Genomic DNA, 22,404 nt, shown 5'->3' with positions numbered 1-22,404 from the left:
ATCATAGTACAGAAACAGCATTAGTGAAGGTTACAAATGATCTTCTTATGGCCTCGGACAGTGGACTCATCTCTGTGCTTGTTCTGTTAGACCTCAGTGCTGCTTTTGATACTGTTGACCATAAACTTTTATTACAGAGATTAGAGCATGCCATAGGTATTAAAGGCACTGCGCTGCGGTGGTTTGAATCATATTTGTCTAATAGATTACAATTTGTTCATGTAAATGTGGAATCTTCTTCACAGACTAAAGTTAATTATGGAGTTCCACAAGGTTCTGTGCTAGGACCAATTTTATTCACTTTATACATGCTTCCCTTAGGCAGTATTATTAGACGGTATTGCTTAAATTTTCATTGTTACGCAGATGATACCCAGCTTTATCTATCCATGAAGCCAGAGGACACACACCAATTAGCTAAACTGCAGGATTGTCTTACAGACATAAAGACATGGATGACCTCTAATTTCCTGCTTTTAAACGCAGATAAAACTGAAGTTATTGTACTTGGCCCCACAAATCTTAGAAACATGGTGTCTAACCAGATCCTTTCTCTGGATGGCATTACCCTGACCTCTAGTAATACTGTGAGAAATCTTGGAGTCATTTTTGATCAGGATATGTCATTCAAAGCGCATATTAAACAAATATGTAGGACTGCTTTTTTGCATTTACGCAATATCTCTAAAATCAGAAAGGTCTTGTCTCAGAGTGATGCTGAAAAACTAATTCATGCATTTATTTCCTCTAGGCTGGACTATTGTAATTGATTATTATCAGGTTGTCCTAAAAGTTCCCTAAAAAGCCTTCAGTTAATTCAAAATGCTGCAGCTAGAGTACTGACGGGGACTAGAAGGAGAGAGCATATCTCACCCATATTGGCCTCTCTTCATTGGCTTCCTGTTAATTCTAGAATAGAATTTAAAATTCTTCTTCTTACTTATAAGGTTTTGAATAATCAGGTCCCATCTTATCTTAGGGACCTCGTAGTACCATATCACCCCAATAGAGCGCTTCGCTCTCAGACTGCAGGCTTACTTGTAGTTCCTAGGGTTTTTAAGAGTAGAATGGGAGGCAGAGCCTTCAGCTTTCAGGCTCCTCTCCTGTGGAACCAGCTCCCAATTCAGATCAGGGAGACAGACACCCTCTCTACTTTTAAGATTAGGCTTAAAACTTTCCTTTTTGCTAAAGCTTATAGTTAGGGCTGGATCAGGTGACCCTGAACCATCCCTTAGTTATGCTGCTATAGACGTAGACTGCTGGGGGGTTCCCATGATGCACTGTTTCTTTCTCTTTTTGCTCTGTATGCACCACTCTGCATTTAATCATTAGTGATCGATCTCTGCTCCCCTCCACAGCATGTCTTTTTCCTGGTTCTCTCCCTCAGCCCCAACCAGTCCCAGCAGAAGACTGCCCCTCCCTGAGCCTGGTTCTGCTGGAGGTTTCTTCCTGTTAAAAGGGAGTTTTTCCTTCCCACTGTAGCCAAGTGCTTGCTCACAGGGGGTCGTTTTGACCGTTGGGGTTTTACATAATTATTGTATGGCCTTGCCTTACAATATAAAGCGCCTTGGGGCAACTGTTTGTTGTGATTTGGCGCTATATAAAAAAATTGATTGATTGATTAATGAGTGTTGGAGCTGTGGACAACCTGGACATCGAATGAGAAATTGTCCAGCCCGACCTTGGGTTGGACCCTCTGCCTATTGGCAATAGGGGGGCCTAGAGAAGACAGAGGGGGAAACGGTGGCATTGGCTATTACTATGATACCTAAGGAAGAGCCAACCGTCACCGTTAATATACAAAACAGAGATTTCCCTTTCATGGTGGATACAGGGGCAACCTACTCTTGCATAGGGAAAATGGGCGCTCATCTCCCCCTCTCTGGGTCTGTAATTAAGACCATCGGCTTCTCTGGGAAAACTCAAATAATACCTTTTACACGCCCACTTCCGGTAACGATTGCAGGAAAAACAATTGAAGCACCCCTGTCATACTCACAAAATACACCTGTGAATTTGCTGGGAAGAGACATTTTATGTAAGCTACAAACCAATATAGTGTGTACCCATCAAGGACTGCAAATACACTTTCCTGACGAAGCACTCACCAACATTATGGTGCTTATGGACATGGAAAACAAGGTCCGACCTGTGCAACCCACGGTATACTGGCTGAAGTTACAACCAGAAAATTCAAATCTCCAACTGGAATGGGAAAAATGGAAGCCCTGGGCAGAACAACACTATGCAGCAGTATATACACCTAGTTTACCTTTACATGTCACCCTGATGTTCGATGCCAAACAAGAACAGACTGACTATGCATGCTGCTGGGATGCATTGATGAATCAACGGCTGTTTCACATAACCACCACAGAAATTTATTTAGGCCCCCAAGGGGCCGCAGCTTCTGTCAAGCTAACTTCAGCTGAACAACAATGGTATCAAGTACCGAATGCCACGCCTCATGTGACCCTTTTAGTCTCTGAAAAGTACAAATCCCATTACCTAGGTCCAATGGTAAAGACAGCCACAGAAGTTGAAGAATGGCAAAACATGGAAAGTCCACAATTACATCTGTCAAAAGACCAGCAGTTTATACGAATTAACTTAAAAGTAAATGATGAGGCTATAGCTCAAAAAGTGGAGCTCAATCCTAGACCAGAGGGACCGATGGTGTTATCGGCCCAACAAGAGAAATTGTTAGAGCAAATACCACCCGTGGTGTGGTCCAAAAGCAAAACAGATGTAGGACTAGTAAAAACAGCCTTACCAGTAAAAATAAAAGTAAAACCGGGAGCAAAACTGCCTCACCAAAGGCAGTATCCATTAAAACCTCAGGCTATTGAAGGCATAAAACCAGTAATTAAGGGACTAATGGCAGCTGGAGTTTTAATAAAAACTGCAAGCCCATGCAATACTCCTATCTATCCTATCCCTAAAAACAATACCAAAGAGTATCGGCTGGTACATGATCTGCGTCCTATCAATGCAATAATAGAAATGGATGCACCTATAGTACCTGATCCGCATACTATACTATCAAGCATCCCTGCTGGAGCAAAATGGTACACAGTAATCGATCTGTGTTCAGCCTATTTCAGTGTGCCTGTGCACCCAGATTTACAACATTTGTTTGCATTCACATTTCTGGGACAACAGCTAACGTATACACGGCTACCTCAGGGACTGAACCTGTCCCCAGCCATCTTTAACAAAGTGTGTTGGGGGGCGTGGCTGGATGTTTTGGTGTTCTTTTCTTTTCTTTGCTCTCCAGGTGGCATGAGGGCTGATTTGTCTGTGAAGAAGGTGCTGGCTGAAGAGTCTTCACCCTCATTAACATCATGGAAAGCACCTGTGAGTGGTGCTCACGTGCAACCTGGACGACTTGCAGCTGAAGCAGATAATTGGATGGCATTCTGCATTTAAGTCATGTGTGATTCAAGCAGAACTGCCGGGAACTCGACCTTGTGACGTTCGTTTGTGAGACGCTGAGGACCGCACCTGGGTTTTGACACATCGAGCCCGTGAAGCAGGGAGGGGTGAGGACACATGCTGTCAGCACACACGAAAGGTAATTAAGTGTTTAAGTAATTGTTGATAGTAACTTGGTGTTTTGTTACACAGTATACTGGAATTGTGAAGAGAATTGTGCAGTTTGCTTCTCACTGCTGTGGCGTGAAGGATAAGTGATCCTCCACTTGTTGTGAGAAGCTGCTCATTTGCATAAAGTAAAAAAAGGACACTGACCTGAGTGTGTTGCTGATAGCGTGTGTTTATTGGAAGATATAGTTGTTTCTGTTGCCTTACCTCACCTTCTCTTTGCTTCACAGAGAATCAGTTTGTCGTGTACACCTGGGGGGTGTTTGGCGGTGGTAGGAAGTCCAGGAGCGCCGGCTTTAATCCTTGCGGGCGCTGGAGAGTGAGCCACGAATCACTCCACCAGAGGGACATTGTTTTTATGTTTTTACACTTTTAAGCACAGGTGAATAATAAATAGTTTCTGTTTGGAACCGCTTTCTGGTTATTTGTAGCGCTGGGTCCTGTCTGACGCAGGTCCGCTCCTCAACCCGCGTCGACACATAACACAAAGTCCTGGCTGAAGATTTACAACACCTTGACATACCCAGTACATTGGTACAATATATGGATGATCTCCTTATTGCATCAGAGACTCAAGAACAGTGTGAAAAATATTCATTAATTGTATTGCATGCATTGGCAGATGGAGGTCATAAAGTAAGTAAGGACAAATTGCAGTTCTGCAAACAACAAGTAGAATACTTGGGAAGACAGTTGTGTGGGACCACGCGATGTATAGCCCCAAGCCAAGTGGAGGCTATAATCAAGGCTCCCAAACCCCAAACAGTGGGACAGATGCTTTCATTCCTTGGGATGGCAGGGTACAGTCGGCTGTGGATTTGTGATTATGCTATAAAAACTGCACCTTTGCACGCCATGATTAGAGCAGTGGGGCAAACAAGCAATGCAGCTCTCCTCGTCTGGACAGATGAGGCAACGGGAGCTTTTGATGCCCTAAAAACAGACATGCAATCTGCTCCCGCGTTAGGTAACCCAGATTATGGGAAACCTTTCCATTTGTATGTTCCTGAAAAAGCTGGTTATGCTTGTGCTGTACTAATGCAGGAAACAAATGAAGGAAAACAACCATTGGCCTATTATAGTACAAAGCTTGACAACATTGAAACAGGATTGGCGCCATGCTATCAGGGTCTAGCAGCAGCTGCCTTTGCATTTCAAAAAGCATCATCCATAATCATGGGACATGCAGTAACGTTGTACACGTCGCACCAGTTACATGCCCTGCTAACCAGTCAACGTTTTGTCTTAACACAAGCTAGACGCACTGGATATGAAGTTGTGTTGTCCGCTCCAGAAATAACAATACAACGTTGTCACACGGTGAATCCCGCCACCAAATTGACCACATCGTTAGATGGTACTCCACATAACTGTGTGGCAGAGACAGAGAAATTTTTGAGAGCCAGAGAACATTTGTATAATCACGCCATAGATGCAGATCTAACCCTGTTCGTGGATGGCTCATGCTTTCGGGATGCCGCGGGATTGCATGCGGGTATGGGGATTGTTAAACTAAACACGGATGGCGAGACCTTTAAATTACTGGAGTCCCAAGGAATTGATCAGCCTTGTTCAGCCCAACTGGCAGAAATCAAAGCCTTAACTATGGCTTGCCAGATAGCTAAAGATTAACGTGTTAATATCTACACAGACTCAGCCTACGCTTATGGCGTATGTCATGTACATGCAAACATTTGGAAACAAAGGGGATTTCTGAGAGCAGATGGCACCCCTGTCACTCATGGAGAAGCGATTTCCCAACTGTTACAAGCTCTCCAATTACCGTCTGAGGTAGCCATCATTAAATGTGCAGGTCATCAAAAGAATAATAACATCATAGCTCAAGGTAACAACCTAGCAGATGACGCAGCTCGCAAAGGAGCACAAGGGGAAAATATGTTTCCCCTGTTAACCATCCAAGATTGTGCCCCACTGGTTTCACTTGACGCACTGAATGAAAACGAATGTGAGTTAAACGAGGCGTTATTGAGACACGCAGTCAGGGGCCAGCGGACAAGCTGTGGCGCAGTAGTCATGGACATTTTGTGATACCCACCAATTTATTACGACATGCAATCATTTGGGCCCACGGACTCGATCATTGTTCGCGAGTCCAAATTATGAACAAACTAAAAGCTGTCTGGTGGTCACCATATATGGCAGCTACAGTGGACCGTTTGTTGAATGAGTGTGAGGTATGTGCACAGTACAATGTCCGGAAATCATTCACAGCCCCTTTAGCCCACATTCCGGTCCCTGATGGGCCATTCAGACATCTTATGATGGATTTCATAGACATGGGAGCTGAAAACCGAGTTAAACGAATGAGATATGTTTTGGTAGTGATATGCAGGTTCAGCCGATGGATTGAGGCAGTAGCCTCTGCAAATCAAGACCATAAAACGGTAGCCAAATTCCTGTGCCGAGACGTCTTTCCATGATTTGGCATTCCAGATACTATCTCATCTGACAACGGTAGGGCTTTTGTAGCCAAGGTTACACAAGAAACATTCAAACAATTGGGTATCAAACAGAAATTTGGGTGTGTTTATCACCCCCAATCAAATGGGGCGGTGGAACGGGCTAATGGCATTTTAAAGAACAAGCTAGCAAAAATCATAGCAGACAGCAATGGCAAACTAACCTGGCTGGATGCGTTGCCGCTTGCTTTATTGTCAATGCGCTCACAAACTAACCGACTAACCCATTTGACACCATTTGAAGCTCTTACAGGTCGGCCGATGCCTATTCCATACCTGAGAGGACCCCTATGAAGGACCATCGCTGGAGCAGCTACAAGACGAATGGCATAATTATCTGAGACAGTTAACCCAAATACACAAAACTATCTTTTTGCAGGTCAAAGGTGCTACAGAAGACAGAGAAGCAGAGATTCCACTTGAAAATCAGAGCATCCAGCCTGGTGATCTGGTTTACGTCAAAGTGTTCAAAAAGAAGTGGGACAGGCCCCGCCGAGAAGGTCCTTTTAAAGTTATTCTTGCCTCACGTACAGCAGTCAAAGTAGACGGTAAGGACACTTGGTTTCATTTAAACCACTGCTGTAGGGTTGGTGGCCCAGCGCCCCTGCGGCCTCGGCAAGCTCGTCTTGGCAGAGCCGCCGGGCCAAGGGGGGAAGCAAGAGAAGCCAGAGACCCTACAGCAGCATCGAGGGACGGCCACGCCTCCCTGCAGCCAGAAGCAGCACCGAGGGAAGGCCACGCCTCCCTGCAGCCAGGCGAACACCGGCCAAGGCAGTCACAGAGACTGATTGAACAAAGACGACGCACAGCTTCAGAGAGTAGTGGATCCCTGCCAGATAGAGCAGCGACAGACTCAGATGCAGACTCAGAAACAACTGGAGACGCAGGCCAACAGACAGACAGAGATACAGACCGACAGATAGACAGGCCACAGGAGACATCAGATTCGGACAGCAACTCAGCAGATTTACCGACAGAAGAACCGCAGGAAGTACAACCCAGACAAAGCACAGATACACCACACATCCCTAGTGACAGCTCATCTAGCGACGGCTCACTCAGCAGCACATCTAGTAGCACATCTCACCAGTCACCAGAACAATGATTAAGGAATTATTCAAGGGATTGACAATACTACTGGTGGTTAGTATGGGAGAAAATAGACATCCAAAACATACAACAGACTGTGCCGCGGCCATGGCCGCAATAGCAACTAAACAAGGCATTCTAAACACAGGAAAAACATATAATTTGGTGTTGTGAAAGTGTAGGAACACGGACCCACAACAGGGGGCGCAAATGAACGGACAATGGAGGAGTCAAATAACACTGTTTTTACTGTTGTGCTGTTTTTACTGCTGATATACCTCCCTGTTGATTAGAATCAGCTGTCTCCAGTAATGGGTGACAGCTGTCATCCTGGCTGCTCCTGTAAGGCGGCAGCGCCCTCCGGTGCCTGGAGCCCGCACTCCAGGCAGGGCGCCCTCTAATGGTGGTGGGCCAGCAGTACCTCCTCTTCAGCGGCCCACACAACAATTTAGTATACATTAAATCAAAAGCCTACAAGAACATAGGAATACAGGGAAAGCTGGGGGATTACATATTAGGCGAAGCCATTAGCATCAAATGTGAAGAGGAGGGAACACTCAACATAGAGGTAATTTGTGATAAAAGAGGATGCAGGGAAACCAAGCAAGATGTAACTGTTACAGTACATGAAGCCACAAAATGGGTAAAAATCAAACCAAGGAAAAAGAGGGCAATTAGAAGCCTAGAAACAAGCAGTCACTTAGGGAGATGGGATCCCAGTACAGACCTAGCCCGCACACAAGGGTTGAAAACCAATTTATTTTACCAATGGTTGAAATTTTCGGCTAGGCAGATCAGTGAAAAGCCTTGCATAGCCTGTCACCGGAAGGGTGTGATACCTCAGGCTAAACCCCTACCTGATATCAACAACTGTTATAGGAGTCCCCAACATAACTCAGACCAAGCAGAGTGCTATACACAATGTGTTATGAAAATGGCAGTAGATGATGAAAAATATGCTGCCGACAGTAAACTTTGTCCAGTGCCTCTAAGTACAGAAGGAACCGTTCCACCTATGATTAAAATAGAGAAAGGGATGATACACCCATTCTGTATAGCTAAAGGCTTAGTAGCACAATACATAAGCGATTGGCAGGTAGGGACGACCCAGTCAAAACACCACATACAGTGTATGCAAAAGCAGCAAGAATATAAACCAGCCAAAGCATCATGGAACATTACCGTATGTCACACCCTGCCAGCAGCAGGCATACAGTGTAAACAAATAGTACCAGCCACAGGGGGGTCTGTAATTGGACTGAATCCCACCCATGCTTCATGGGTATCTACTCCAAATTTAGCTAAGGGAACGGTACCCTTGGCTGACATCTTTTGGATATGCGGACAAAAAAGGAAACTCCTGTCATCGCTGTCCCCTAATTGGAAAGGCCTTTGTGCTCCTGTGATGCTCACAGGAGCAATAACAGTAATTGAAATGCCAAATTCAATACAACCCATGCCACAGAAACTTCGTAAGAAAAGAGGAATAATGACACTTAAAACAGACTACAACGTCACAGTAAGAAACGGGATACCAGAAGGGATACCCCGACAATTAGAAGCCATAGACAGTAGCAGAGTTAAAGCAGATGAAGACGGGGATAAATGGGGATGGGCATTGGCTCTGTTCGGGGTTACTCCAAAAGTCTGTTCTAGGTTCCAGGAGGTGCAGTGGATTAATTACTTGTGGTATAATCAACAAAGATATTTGAATTGGACATTGGCAGCTGTAGGAGCCCTAACCGAACAACTGCACGCCACCTCGCTAATGACAATGCAAAATAGATTAGCTATCGAGATGATGATGGCTGATGAACAAGGAGTTTGTATTATGATCAAAGCCACCGAATGTTGCACAGCTATTCCCATGCGTACAGGGGAAGACGGAAATTTGACAGAGCTCTTAATCACACTTGAAGAGATGCAACAGGAACTATTAAGTAACTCCATAGGAGGGAGAAATGAAACTGACGATTCTGGATACATTGTAGGGAATAGAATGAATATTGGCCCACTATTTTCACTGTTTGGGGCTCTAAGGAGAGGGTGGATATCATGGAAAGACTGGTTATATCAGATAGGTGTAGTCATGGCACTAACAGGGGTGGCGGTCTTGCTGGTAATATGTTGTGGTATTCCCTTGATAAAATTTCTGGTCAATAAATTGATTTCATCCACAGTAGGACAGCTCCCACTGTTAGCCGTCCGAGCCCTAGAAGAAAGCACAAACGAAATAGACAGAGAACCAGAATATATGGAAATGGATGAAATACCAATTATCCTCCCCGACAGCCCCCAGCTACCCAATATTGTGGCGTATACCCCAGATAGGGAGGACTGGGATGGACCATGCTTGGTGATATTGTAGACGAGGAAGAAGACATGCACGCACATTTACATTCACACACATGCACCCACAACAATGAGGGATAGGATAGACAGTATCTGAAAGAATGACATGGAGCTGTAATAATGAACGTATATGTATATTAATAGGACACAGGAGTATGGCTGAGAGACCAGACTCCCCTGATCAGGGACCTATGCCTGATCTGCCTCTATCAAGTCTGATTGGACTCTCAGAACTGTTTGGAGAAGAGGATATACAGGAGGGACGGTCGAGCCATGATTGGTCGCCACAGCCGCCACCCATCCAGCAGCTAAACCAGTTGGCAACAGAAGGATCTTCATCGCTCCAGCACCTGGTGATGATGGCTTCACAGAATCTGCCTGCAGCAAGAGTCGGCCCGAGGACTCCACCATCACCTGAAGGACCCTTTGGACTCAGGAACACACCCCTTCTGCACATGCCATGGAGACAGTCACATGTGCCAGTGGCAACGATACCCTCCAGGGGAGGCAGCCAAGGTCGGCCATATGCAGCAACCGCCCGAGTGCATCCTAGACCCAATTCACTGCTAGGACCTGTCCCCAGCTTTTCACCCCCAAGGCAGGAGAGATATTCCGATCAGCCCAGTGCCTCTGGAGGAGGATCAGCAGGGGTGGACCTTAGCCGAACTCACCCACCAGGACAGAGAGGAGCTTTGTACAGGCTGCTAAATGCCCAGAGTGTCCCAACCACTTGCCCGTGCGACATCAACAATACTCCCCCCACACACGAGATGCCTTCCCCCTTGTACTTCCTGTCCCCTGGACTGCACAACCTTAATCTGGTCATGGTCACCCCACTGGACATGGCAATCTTGACTCGAGAGCTTCGTCTTCCACAAGAGTCTGTGGAAGACGAATCACATTCCCCATGGACTATTTGAGGAAATCATGCCACAACTGAGTCAGACAGCTGCATACCTGTTAAGGATACACCGTGACAATGCCAACATCTCTTGTGCTCAGGAGGGCCTCCATACTCAACTGTGTGGTCTTCAGTCTAGTATGGACATGCTAGCCAGCATGATGGAGCATATGGAGAGGGAACACCTAGGGCTGGCCACCACCACCCTGAATGTGGGCAAGAATTCTCTGGGGGCCCTGTACAACCTGGCCAAGCAGCACAAGGAGCTGGAAAGATCCATCAGAGAACTGCGCGACTGTCTGAAAGCCAGAACCTCCCCATATTCCCCAACTTCTCCCAAAACTTCAGACTCTGAGTAAATGCTGAGGAGCGCGGACTGACGTAATGGCACTGAAAACGGACGATGATCTTGGTTCTTGAGTTTGAATTGCGGACTGGTTTCAGAAATCTGAGTGTATCTAAAAAAACAAAGAAGGATATATGTTAGTAACGAAGGTCGGGTAAATGTCTGTCCTTACCATCATCTGCGTAACACAGATAAAGCTAAATGCATACACATAAATATCACATTGCAAAGTTATAAAAAGGGGACCCTTACACGGCGTGTTTGGAGATTTAGTAGTAAAGATGCACCATAGGGACCCCTTTTTCTTAAATTATAGCATGCCTCAAGAGACATGCATCGCCTAAATTTGGCATCTGGCCAAAAAGGGCATTAGAAAACAAGCTGAAAAAGAAGAAAAACAAAGTGGAAAATGTTGAGAAATGGCCTATAATGAAAACCATTATATGATTGACTAAGGTAAATGATTTAAGGACGGACATGAAGGGAAACCATTTATTGTGTTTATCATTTAACTAGATATAGCTGTGCTAACCTTAGAATAGTTTCTTGATTGGTTGACTAAATAGTGGTAATGTAGGGGTTATTTGATGCATTTAAGTAATAAATGTGTGACACTTTAACAAAATAATATGTAGAACCAAGTATAATGGGTTGGAGCCTCTGGTTGAGTGAGACAATAGATGCCAGAAGATGATTGGTTGCACTGATGTCAATGTAATGCCTTTACTTTGCCATGATTAAGAGGTTGCTGTTGGGCCGCTGAAGAGGAGGTACTGCTGGCCCACCACCACCAGAGGGCGCCCTGTCTGGAGTGCGGGCTCCAGGCACCAGAGGGCGCTGCCGCCTCACAGGAGCAGCCGGGGTGACAGCTGTCACTTATCGCCTACAACAGCTGTCACCAATCATCTGATCAGCAGTGGTATATCAGCAGGACGACATCTCCACCTCTTTGCCGAGATATCGCTCTACCGAGGAGGTAACGTACTCAGCCAACTTTGTTGTCTTCCTGACAGGAATACCTGTTACTTTGTGTATTGGATAGCAGATATTTTGTTTCCTTTTTTCCAACGAGAGGTGGAGGTGGTTTTCCACCATACGTGTTGCTGAGTGCAGATGCACCCACATCTAACTGTTTTTGTTCCTCGCCAGCAGTACCAGATCCAACAAGCAGAGGCAGTGGCCACCTGGGAGTTCGGGACTTGGCGGCTCCAGTATTCCCGGGGTTCGGTGACGGAGGAAATCGTGTGGTTCCGGTTCTGCTTTGGACAGACGTCTCTTATCTTCAAGTCTGCCCACGCGACACATTTTTGTGAATTGACTTCATTGACTATTATTGTAATCTGCTGTGTTTGTTGTGCTTATTCACAACAGTAAAATGTTGTTATTTGACTTCCTCCATTGTCCGTTCATTTGCGCCCCCTGTTGTGGGTCCGTGTCACTACACTTTCCCAACAGTTGCTGTAACTTGTTTTATGTGGCCATTTTAAGTGCCTTGAATTACACCAAAACTCAATGTTTGAATGTCACCTTGCGTTGATATAATCCAGCTAATTGATCACCTTGTGCCTTAGTATGTAGGTTCACCTGCACTTCAATATATTTACCGTGTGAAGTATCACTGATATTCATATCCGCACCAGAGTTATCAGTAAGTCGAGTGATGTGTTTTTCTTTTCTTTTTTATTGCAATGCACAAATGAGGATGTCTTGTCAGTAAACAACCCAAGAGTATAGTTGATGTAATGGGACTCTTTCGAGTCCCAGAGGAGGGACTGTAGAAGGATTTTTAGGTCCTTATTTGAACTATGATGAACTATCAAGTGTCCTGATCTGAACTGTATGTCCTCTGGCTGAACTAGCAGGTGTTCAACCCCAAAAAAAGGGCTCTATCAGTCATTTGATCTGTCAGGTACTTTCCAAGTTGGCTGATATCCCAGCAGTAATGAGCCCGCAGGCCACGTGCAGGGGGCCTCAGGCCAGCTGCACCTGTGGCCGAAGGTCTTTTAAAAAAAATCAGTTGTAAATCCTTCAAGTTTTAATGGGAGCGTTTGTCACATTGAAATAATGGCCTAACACCTGCTTAGGGTTCACTAGAGGACGCTTCCAATAGAAAACCATGTTTTGGGAATAAAATAAATAAAAAGTCGAAGGAGGAGCGATGCCCGCGGGTCTCCAATAAATAGATGAGCGTGGTTGTCACATATTTAGTCTCTCTAGAGGACTCAGTTTGTATAAGCTCTGTGTCGAAGGCTTAAATAAACTTAAAAACTCTGTGCATTTTATCTTGCTTAAGGCTGAATTATTCCAAAGTGTTGTGTCCTTTTCTAGCAAATCACTTGCAATTAGTTTGTGTTATCTAAAAGAAGACATCCTGAGATGACCAAAAGAAGGGCCACGACAGTCCCTCGTTTATCGCGGGAGTTACGTTCTAAAAATAGCCCGTAATACGCGAAACCGCGACGTAGTCAGCGTTATTTTTTACAATTATTATAGACGTTTTAAAGCTGTAAAACCCCTGTAAAACCACTTTATACACTTTCTCAATCAGGCATGAACATTTTCTCACTTTTCTCTCATGTGTAAACACTCTCAAAGTCCAAACCTTATTAGAAAAATAAGACCAACCTGTTTTCAGACCCATATATTTGTTTGAGAAATAAAAATAGAACGTTTTCCTATAAATAATTATGATGGCTTTTAGAACTAACGAATTTAATTTTAACGATCAACCTACGAGGTTGGACACATAAGAAATGATTAATAGTGACTGACCAGTATTTCACAGATCGCGCCTCTGCATCCTGATGCCGCGCCTTTTTCCACTCACACCTGGCTGCAGGTGTTTGTTTCTGAGTGACAAAGGAGTGACACAGTTATGAGTAGTTGTTGGCGCTCTTTTTTCTTCTGGGCGAGAAGATTCTTATAAACAGACACGCAGAACACAGAACACTGCAAAAAAAAAGGCATGCAAAATTGGACTAAAAACTCCGCGAAACGACAAGACCGCGAAAGGTGAACCGCGTTATAGTGAGGGTCCACTGTATTCTCTTTTCACATGTCAATAATTCTTGACATGTGGATATTTGCTCGCTCAATTAATAAGACACGCCTAATTTTTCAGATTTCGTTATTCTTAAAATGTATTTCTTTATTTATTTTATTGTGACAAACGAATGGAGACGACACAACCTGATTGCAGCACAGGCGAAGGGAATGACAAAACTACAGCTGTAATTATCAATTTCATTGTCTAAAATAATCACACCACATAAAGTTAAGCTCAGCGCTGCTCTGGCTCCAGGCTCGAAGTCTGGAGAAAAAGGCGCGCAGCGCTTTCTTTGCAGTCAGCGCTGTGGCCACGGATTGTGCTCGATAGACCAGCAATCCCGCAAAAGCGGGATTTGTATTGATTATTATGTAGTATAATCAAGAAATTGTTATTTATTTAACATATGCATTGATTTGTATGATGGCACTGTTTATCAGGCCGATCATATTCATTTTTATGTGGATTCCAGTGCTGGTTCATTTTGGCATATAATTTACACCACCTCTCGACCTGGTGTATATTTTCAGCACAGCGTACGCCAACGACCACATTGATAAATGCCAAGTGGCGCAGCCGTTTTGGCGTACACCCCATATACGCTCAAGTATCGCCGTACGCACGTTGATACATGAGGCCCAGTGGGAGTAGATCAAGTCCAGCAGGCTCTCAGCCTTCAAGGGAGATTAATGGGAGAAATACAGCAATCCATGGATTTCATTGGGGACCAAGTGCAGAACCTCTCAGCCCAGGTTAATCACTCTGACACACTCATTTCTCAGCTCACTGCTCAAATCACTCACTCAGACACTTGTATCTCACAGCTCTCTGCTCAGCTCACAGATTCCTCCACTGCACTGGCTCCTATGTCTTCTTCCGCCGTGCAACTAGTTAACTCGTCTGTGTCTGTAAATCCAGCTTCCGAGCCACATATCTGTCATCCTGAACCTTATGCCAGTTGTGTTGAAACGTGTAGCTTTCTTCATGCAGTGTTCTCTCGTTTTTTTCTCAGAGACCCTCGCAGTACTCCTCCGGCAATAGTCGTATAGCATATGTGATGAATCTGCTCCGGGGTGACGCACGGGCATGGGCTATGGCTCTCTGGAGCAATGAGTCTCCAGTGTTAAACACTTTTTCTGAGTTCTCCCGCGAACTCCGTCTGGTCTTGAATCACCCAATGAAAGCTCACTCTGCCACTCAGCATTTGCTCTTGCAGGAGCATCAGAGTTTTCTGTCGACTTCTGTATTCTAGCTGCGGAGGTTGGATGGAATGCTGCGGCGCTGCAAAGCATCTTTGTGAGGGGTCTAAACGATCTGCTTAAGGATGAGTTAGTGGTTCGGGATGAACCAGAGGATTTAAACAAATTAATTACTGCGGTTATTCATTTAGACTGCAATCTTAGAGAGAGGCTCTCAGGCTCCCCCACGACAACGTCCAGGTCCATCCCTCCCGAGCTCCACTGAGATTCCCTCTCTGGCTCACCAGCTCCCCCTGTTAACGAGCCCATGCAGATCAGCAGGGCCAAATTATCCCCCGAAGAATGCCAGCGGAGACTGGCAGCTGGAGTTTGTATTTACTGCGGTACTAGGGGACATGTCCGCAATAACTGCCCCGTTTGGCCAAAAGGAAAGGCTCATCTGTAGAGACCGGGTTACGGATGAGTCGAGCTAAATTCACGGGTGGGTCATTGGGGAGCACTCAAATCCCGGCAACAATTCTTTTTAAGAACTTGTCAATTTCTCTTTCTGCACTTGTGGACACTGGAGCGGAGGGCAACTTTCTAGACCAGAAAGTTGTTTTCCAAAGCTCGCATTCCTGTCACGCTTCTTCCTGTTCCTCTCTCTGTGTTTGTTCTGGACAGAACCCTGCTTGCGTCAGTTACCCATCAGACTGAACCGGTCACCCTAGTTGTTTCTGGAAACCATCGGGAAGCGATTCAGTTTTTTGTTATTCCCTCCTTGTCTCCTTTGGTTCTTGAGCACACCTGGGTCATTAAGCACAACCCCTGGATTGACTGGCTGTCCAGGGCCGTTACCCAGTGGAGTGAGGCTTGCTACCACGGGTGCCTTCGTTCCTCGGTTCCACCCAGTGTGACTGCCAGGAAGTCGGTCACTTCACCTCCCGATTTGTCCTCTGTTCCTCCTGAGTACCACAACCTCACTGAAGTGTTCAGTAAGGATTGTGCTCTCTCTCTTCCTCCTCACAGGCCGTATGGTTGTGCTATAGACCTCCTTCCAGTCTCGCAGATACCGTCCAGTAGGCTGTATAACCTTTCCCTTCCGGAATGAGAAGCTATGGAGGCTCTCTGGCAGCTGGGTTGATCCGACACTCGTAACCCGTGGGGGCTGGTTTCTTTTTTGTCTGGAAAAATAGTAAATGGTAAATGGCCTGCAATTATATAGCGCTTTTCCATCTGGATCAGACACTCAAAGCGGTTTACACATTAAATGCCTCACATTCACCCCGATGTCATGCAGCTGCCATGCAAGGCGCCTACTACACACCGGAAGCAACTAGGGGATTAAGGATCTTGCCCAGGGGCCCTTATTGATTTTCCAGTCAGGCTGGGATTTGAACCGAGGATCCTCTAGTCTGAAGCCAAACACTTAACCACTAGACCATCACCTCCACTAAAAAAGGAAAAAGGACAGTACACTTTGCCCCTGCATTGATTTCCGGGGACTGAATGAATCACGGAACGCAATCGTTACCCTCTGCCCCTGTTAGATTCCGCATTCAGTTCCCTGCAAGGGCGGCCCAATTTACCAAATTGGATTTGCGGAATCCTTCCATCTGGTCTGTGTCCGGGTGGGGGATGAGTGGAAATGGCCTTCAACACACCTTGGGCCATTTCAAATACCTTGTTATGCCAGAGGACTCCTCTAGCCACTCTAGCCACTTCCTGTTTTGGGACGTCCGTGGTCCCACATTGAGCTGGATTTTGTCACAGGCCTCCCTCCGTCCCATGGGAACATTGCCGTATTCACGGCCACGGACCACTTCACGAAGGCAGCCCACTTTGTGGCTCTGAAGAAGCTGCTTTATGCCCAGGAGACAGCAGAGCTCCTGGTCCACCAGGAGCTCTGCGTCGGTACTGACACAGTACTAACGGGGTCTGCATCATGCCACTCACCGGTGCTGGTACCACGGCGACCCCCAGGTCTGACAATGGCCACTCCATGTCTGCCTTCAGTGCCAGCTCCACATAAGCCCCGAGTGCCTCCTCTTCAGCACCCAGCTCCACCAATCATTTCTCCTACTGAATCATTTGGGGCGATCGCATCTACACTGCTCGCCACCATGTAGCCCACAGAAATTATCAGCATCACCACAGCTCACCACAATGAACATGCCACAGGAAGCCCCAACAGCACACCCGCCTCAGGATGCCCCAGTGCCACTCACGTCTCCCTTATCACCAGCAGAGCCCTCTATAATGTGCGTGTGCACCCAGGACACAAACTCTTTGTTTTCATCTTCCCCTCTGGCAGGCGGCTGAGGTCCCAGTTGGACGTGCCTGGAAGATGTCCTTAGGGAGACCACTAAGGGCATCCTCACCACATGCCCAAACCACCTCAGCTGGTTCCTTTCGATGAAAGGAAGCAGTGGCTCTACTCAGAGTCCCTCTTGGATAGTTGAGCTTCTCACCCTGTCCAGGAGTGTAAGCCCAGATACCCAACAGAAGAACCTCATTTCCATCATTGCTATCCACGATGTTATTCTTTCAGTCATTACCCAAAGTAAATGGAGTGGTAAACTGAGAGTCTTACCTTCTGGCTCAGCTCTTTCTTCACTACAACGGTCTGGTACAGCGTCCACAGGACCTCAGATCACAGCCCTAATCTGTGTGTCAATCTTACACTCCATCTTACCCCATTCACGAACAAGACCATGAGATACTTGAACTGCTAAACTCAAAAACACATGAATGCAGAAATTTTGTTTCCACTCCTACTTTTCCTGAATTTAAGTAGAAAACCTAAGATTTTTCTCTGTACACATAAGGATTATTCTGCACAAAGTTTGCATACAGATTTGTTAAAATCCATGTTTGCAAGCACTTCACCTTTGTCAGGATAATCCATCCACCTGGCAGGTGTGGCAGATCACGATGATAATGGCACAGATGTTCTCTGGGCTGGTCATGATTAAAAGCTCATTAAAATGTGCATTTTAATCAGGACTCATAAATTATTCATTAGTATGTAATAAAAACTTATAAAATATAAAAAAACACACATGATGAGAATAACTAAATAAAGGGTCAAAAATGAAAAGAACTGAGTGTCAGAGGTGAAGTCCAATGAAAGCTGAAACTGAAACGTTAAAAATAAAAAATAATCAATATCATATAGTTGTTGCTGAGAGAAACAAGAGGGAAAAAACAAGTTTTCAGTTGAAGGAATGCACAAGTACACATGACTTATTTATTTATTTCATTTGATTTGATTTAAATCATTATTATATGACAAGGTATAAAATAGATACAATGGCATGGTAATTAAAGGATAAACACAATAAAGCATTAATTTCCATTGCAGTCCCTTATTTATTTGTTAGTGTTGCTTATGTATGATCAGGGTGTCTTTTTTTCTACTTCTATAATAAAATGCATATACTGTATGATTTTTTTTTTTTACACATTCCGATACAGTAGGTGGCGGTATGCACCTCAAAGATTGGTTGCAATCCACCAACAAACTTGAAGAAAAAGATGCGCAGCCGCGGTAGCGGCAGAAACAACTCGTTTTGGAACCCACTGAACTATAGTTCAGTGTTGGAACTACAGAAAGTGTTTAAAGTCGTCACTTTTAAAGATAATTTTGGCTCTACTTACGGATCGAAACGAAAGTAAAGGTAATAATTAGACTAGACTGACCATTCAGAAGGCCTGTGTAGGTGTCGGATAGCCAGTTAGCCTGTGTGGCTGCGCTGCAAAGAACAGAGCCGTGAAACAAAGTGAAATAAACACAAAAACCTAACCATTTTGGATACTTTTACTGGATGTTAAAGATATAGGGGCTTTGGACAAAGCTGGATATCGCTGCACAAAGCAGCACAACATCATTCAGAGGTAAGAAAATTATGTAATGTATTCAACAAACAACGTTTGTTCGATAAAAGTGTAAAAACACCTCGTTTCAAGTCACTGTAGTGGAGTAAGATATTCATCTTTCCAGGCCCGTGATAAGTGCGGGAAGAGACCTCCAGCAGACCAGACTCAGATCCTGGACTCATGATCCGTGCAGTTTACAGATCTGAACCGGTCCAGAATTGGACATGGACCATATTTACACATTGAACTACTGCACAAGACTCCTGGAAGTGTCCAAAGCAGTGAACTCTTATTCTTATCCTAACCCTAAACAATTTACCATAAAATAATTTGCACAGTTGGGACTGGGAGGCAGCTGAGCGGGTTTAGAGCCTTGTTATGACACTGGATGTGTGCCATCCTCTTCCAGAAGTGGCAGTTATAGTTGGGGAGTTAACAACTATGACTACCACTAAAACACTCTCTCTGCTCTATTTGGTTTTGTGTGTGAGTGTGAGGGACAGTGATACCTCTGTGACCTTGACCTTTTTTCTGGGCTAGAAATGGGTCATGTCTTAATAGTCAACCTCGCTGCACCATTAATCGACACCATCATCACAGAGCTCAGATATGTGGGATGCAAGTTCAGCTAACAAGTCCACCAGCCTTGACCTACTTTTCTGGGTCAAATCTCACTACGTGTCGTGCTACAAAACCAACTCTGTAGTCACTACTAGTCCTTCGGGATGGGTGTCTCTTTTTTGAAGGTTGGGCTTATGACTAGCACTCAGCTCAGTGTTTATGACAGTAACATCGCCTGTGTGGGGAATTAGACCGGTGGTAAAAGACGAACTGAACACAATTATTCAAACGTGAATGGAATTCTGTTATTTTTTGACAGGCATTGAAAACCAGTTCCATGTTATACCCTCTTTGTCATTTGTATGTCTCAATTTAATACATGTTAGAAGAAGTTAACGTTATTTAGAAATTGTTTGAAGCAGCTTCAAAGCAGTAGAAACCAGTCTTTAATAAACTTCTTATCGACAAATAAAATAGGGGAGGATTTTTTTTTCCTGTCAGTCAGCAAATCAATCAAATAATTGTCTTGACTTTAGCAAGAATTAAAGTCATAAAACTAAAGTTCACTGGCATTAGAAGAAGAGATAAGTCCTATACGGAGGCCCAGAGGCTTGTTGCTTATCTCTGGATTCTGTAGTGTGAAGTTAATGACAGTTGAGGACTGCACCTGGACGGGACACCGGTCCAATGACGGTTACTTCCCCAGCCAAAACTGGTACCCAATTAAAGCTGGGCGGACTGGGATTTTGTTCAAGGACCCAGACAGGCAGCACAACGAAGAATCAAAGCAAGTCTTATATTGATAATCCAACTTGTTACCCACTGAGCTACCTGTTCTGCAATTACATTCTAACTTATAATCAGTGAATTGTACAAAGATAATGTCCTGGTGTTGTGAAGCTGTACATGTGAATTAACATGACTGTACCTGTAAAGTGCTCAGAACGGTTTTGAGTCCTAAAGACTTGGCTGTAATTAATGATGCCTCACTTCTTGAGATCATGAACTTTGATGATTTCAGCTGGTAATAATTTTGTTTTATGGCAGCAATTGATGGTTACTTTCATTATTCAATTGCTGATTTTTATAAATGATGATTTGACCATTTAAAAATTAAATCACCAAATAACAGTTATTAAATCTATTTACTCCAGCTCTACAGGTGTAGTCCAACATGTTTAAACCTCAGTGAAGCAACAGAACCAGCCGGGATGAACAGGAAGAAGGATAAAGGATTTGAGAGCCCTCGTCCCTTTAAATTATGAGTATTTCTTATATGATTTTTTTGTCTTGATGATTTACACTTAAATTTCTCTTTGAAAATATAAGCACTGGAGTGTGTGCTAGTATTTGAGCTTACATAATTTATTTTTTTTAATGTAAGCTTATTGTTTACCACTTATTTTGCATGCTGTATTAACATTGTTTTGTTGCTGCTTTTACGACCCACCAGATGGTGTGCATCAACAACATCAACTTCCAGAGGAAATCTGTCATTGTGAGTATTGCAACTGTCTGAGAAAAAAACACATTTTCACTGGAACCTGACCAACATATCGATATGAGCCTTTCACAAATATATCTGTATCAGTGTTATTTTTGCCGATATGAAAAATTTTTTATGTTGAATCAACAATGCTGGAAAATTGTCATTACATAGTTTGCCCTTTAGAGGATGCTTTGACAGCATTGTTAAAATACTGTCAACACGTGGCTGGGACCCCCATCACCCCTTCATTACATTAGTTACAAGAGACAGAGGCAAAGTGACCAGCTGCCATTCATTTGCAGTCAGAGCTGGTGGTTTACAGCAACAAGAGACGAGTGGCTAGTTTGCTGCTAGCTAGGTGGCGCCAAAATAGACATGCCGAGGGAAGCCACATGGTGACAGGTTGTTGTTTATATTTGTAGTTAAAGTTCATGTTTAAGCTGTTACATCAACTCTCAGGTACATCTACAACCCCTGGCAAAAATTATGGAATCACCGGCCTCGGAGGATGTTCATTCAGTTGTTTAATTTTGTAGAAAAAAAGCAGATCACAGACATGACACAAAACTAAAGTCATTTCAAATGGCAACTTTCTGGCTTTAAGAAACACTATAAGAAATCAGGAAAAAAAAATTGTGGCAGTCAGTAACGGTTACTTTTTTAGACCAAGCAGAGGGAAAAAAAAATATGGACTCACTCAATTCTGAGGAAAAAATTATGGAATCATGAAAAACAAAAGAACGCTCCAACACATCACTAGTATTTTGTTGCACCACCTCTGGCCTTTATAACAGCTTGCAGTCTCTGAGGCATGGACTTAATGAGTGACAAACAGTACTCTTCATCAATCTGGCTCCAACTTTCTCTGATTGCTGTTGCCAGATCTTGCAGGTTGGAGCCTTGTCATGGACCATTTTCTTCAACTTCCACCAAAGATTTTCAATTGGATTAAGATCTGGACTATTTGCAGGCCATGACATTGACCCTATGTGTCTTTTTGCAAGGAATGTTTTCACAGTTTTTGCTCTATGGCAAGATGCATTATCATCTTGAAAAATGATTTCATCATCCCCAAACATCCTTTCAATTGATGGGATAAGAAAAGTGTCCAAAATATCAACGTAAACTTGTGCATTTATTGATGATGTAATGACAGCCATCTCCCCAGTGCCTTTACCTGACATGCAGCCCCATATCATCAATGACTGTGGAAATTTGCATGTTCTCTTCAGGCAGTCATCTTTATGAATCTCATTGGAACGGCACCAAACAAAAGTTCCAGCATCATCACCTTGCCCAATGCAGATTCGAGATTCATCACTGAATATGACTTTCATCCAGTCATCCACAGTCCACGATTGCTTTTCCTTAGCCCATTGTAACCTTGTTTTTTTCTGTTTAGGTGTTAATGATGGCTTTCGTTTAGCTTTTCTGTATGTAAATCCCATTTCCTTTAGGCGGTTTCTTACAGTTCAGTCAC

The 22,404-nt window shown here is 44.3% G+C and overlaps 1 protein-coding gene across 3 annotated transcripts in view; it reads left to right on the top strand.

Moving 5' to 3' along the window:
- The first annotated feature begins 18,573 nt into the window (after nucleotides 1-18,573).
- The window catches only part of taf2 (TAF2 RNA polymerase II, TATA box binding protein (TBP)-associated factor), a 98,312-nt gene continuing 94,481 nt past the window's right edge, over nucleotides 18,574-22,404 (top strand). The window contains exons 1-3 of one of the 3 annotated variants that reach the window (XM_034173896.1): nucleotides 18,574-18,892; nucleotides 20,598-20,696; nucleotides 20,879-20,933. In XM_034173896.1, the coding sequence (XP_034029787.1) occupies nucleotides 20,647-20,696; nucleotides 20,879-20,933 (105 nt within the window). In that variant the 5' untranslated portion in view covers nucleotides 18,574-18,892; nucleotides 20,598-20,646. Of the gene's footprint in view, nucleotides 18,893-20,589; nucleotides 20,697-20,878; nucleotides 20,934-22,404 lie in introns of all 3 variants that reach the window. The other 2 variants (XM_034173894.1, XM_034173895.1) reach the window with 2 other exon arrangements.

This window comes from Thalassophryne amazonica, chromosome 7 (assembly GCF_902500255.1).
Source record: "Thalassophryne amazonica chromosome 7, fThaAma1.1, whole genome shotgun sequence".
NCBI lineage: Eukaryota > Metazoa > Chordata > Actinopteri > Batrachoidiformes > Batrachoididae > Thalassophryne > Thalassophryne amazonica.
Note: the sequence above shows the minus strand (reverse complement) of the source record. Positions and strands in the feature narration are given on the sequence as shown.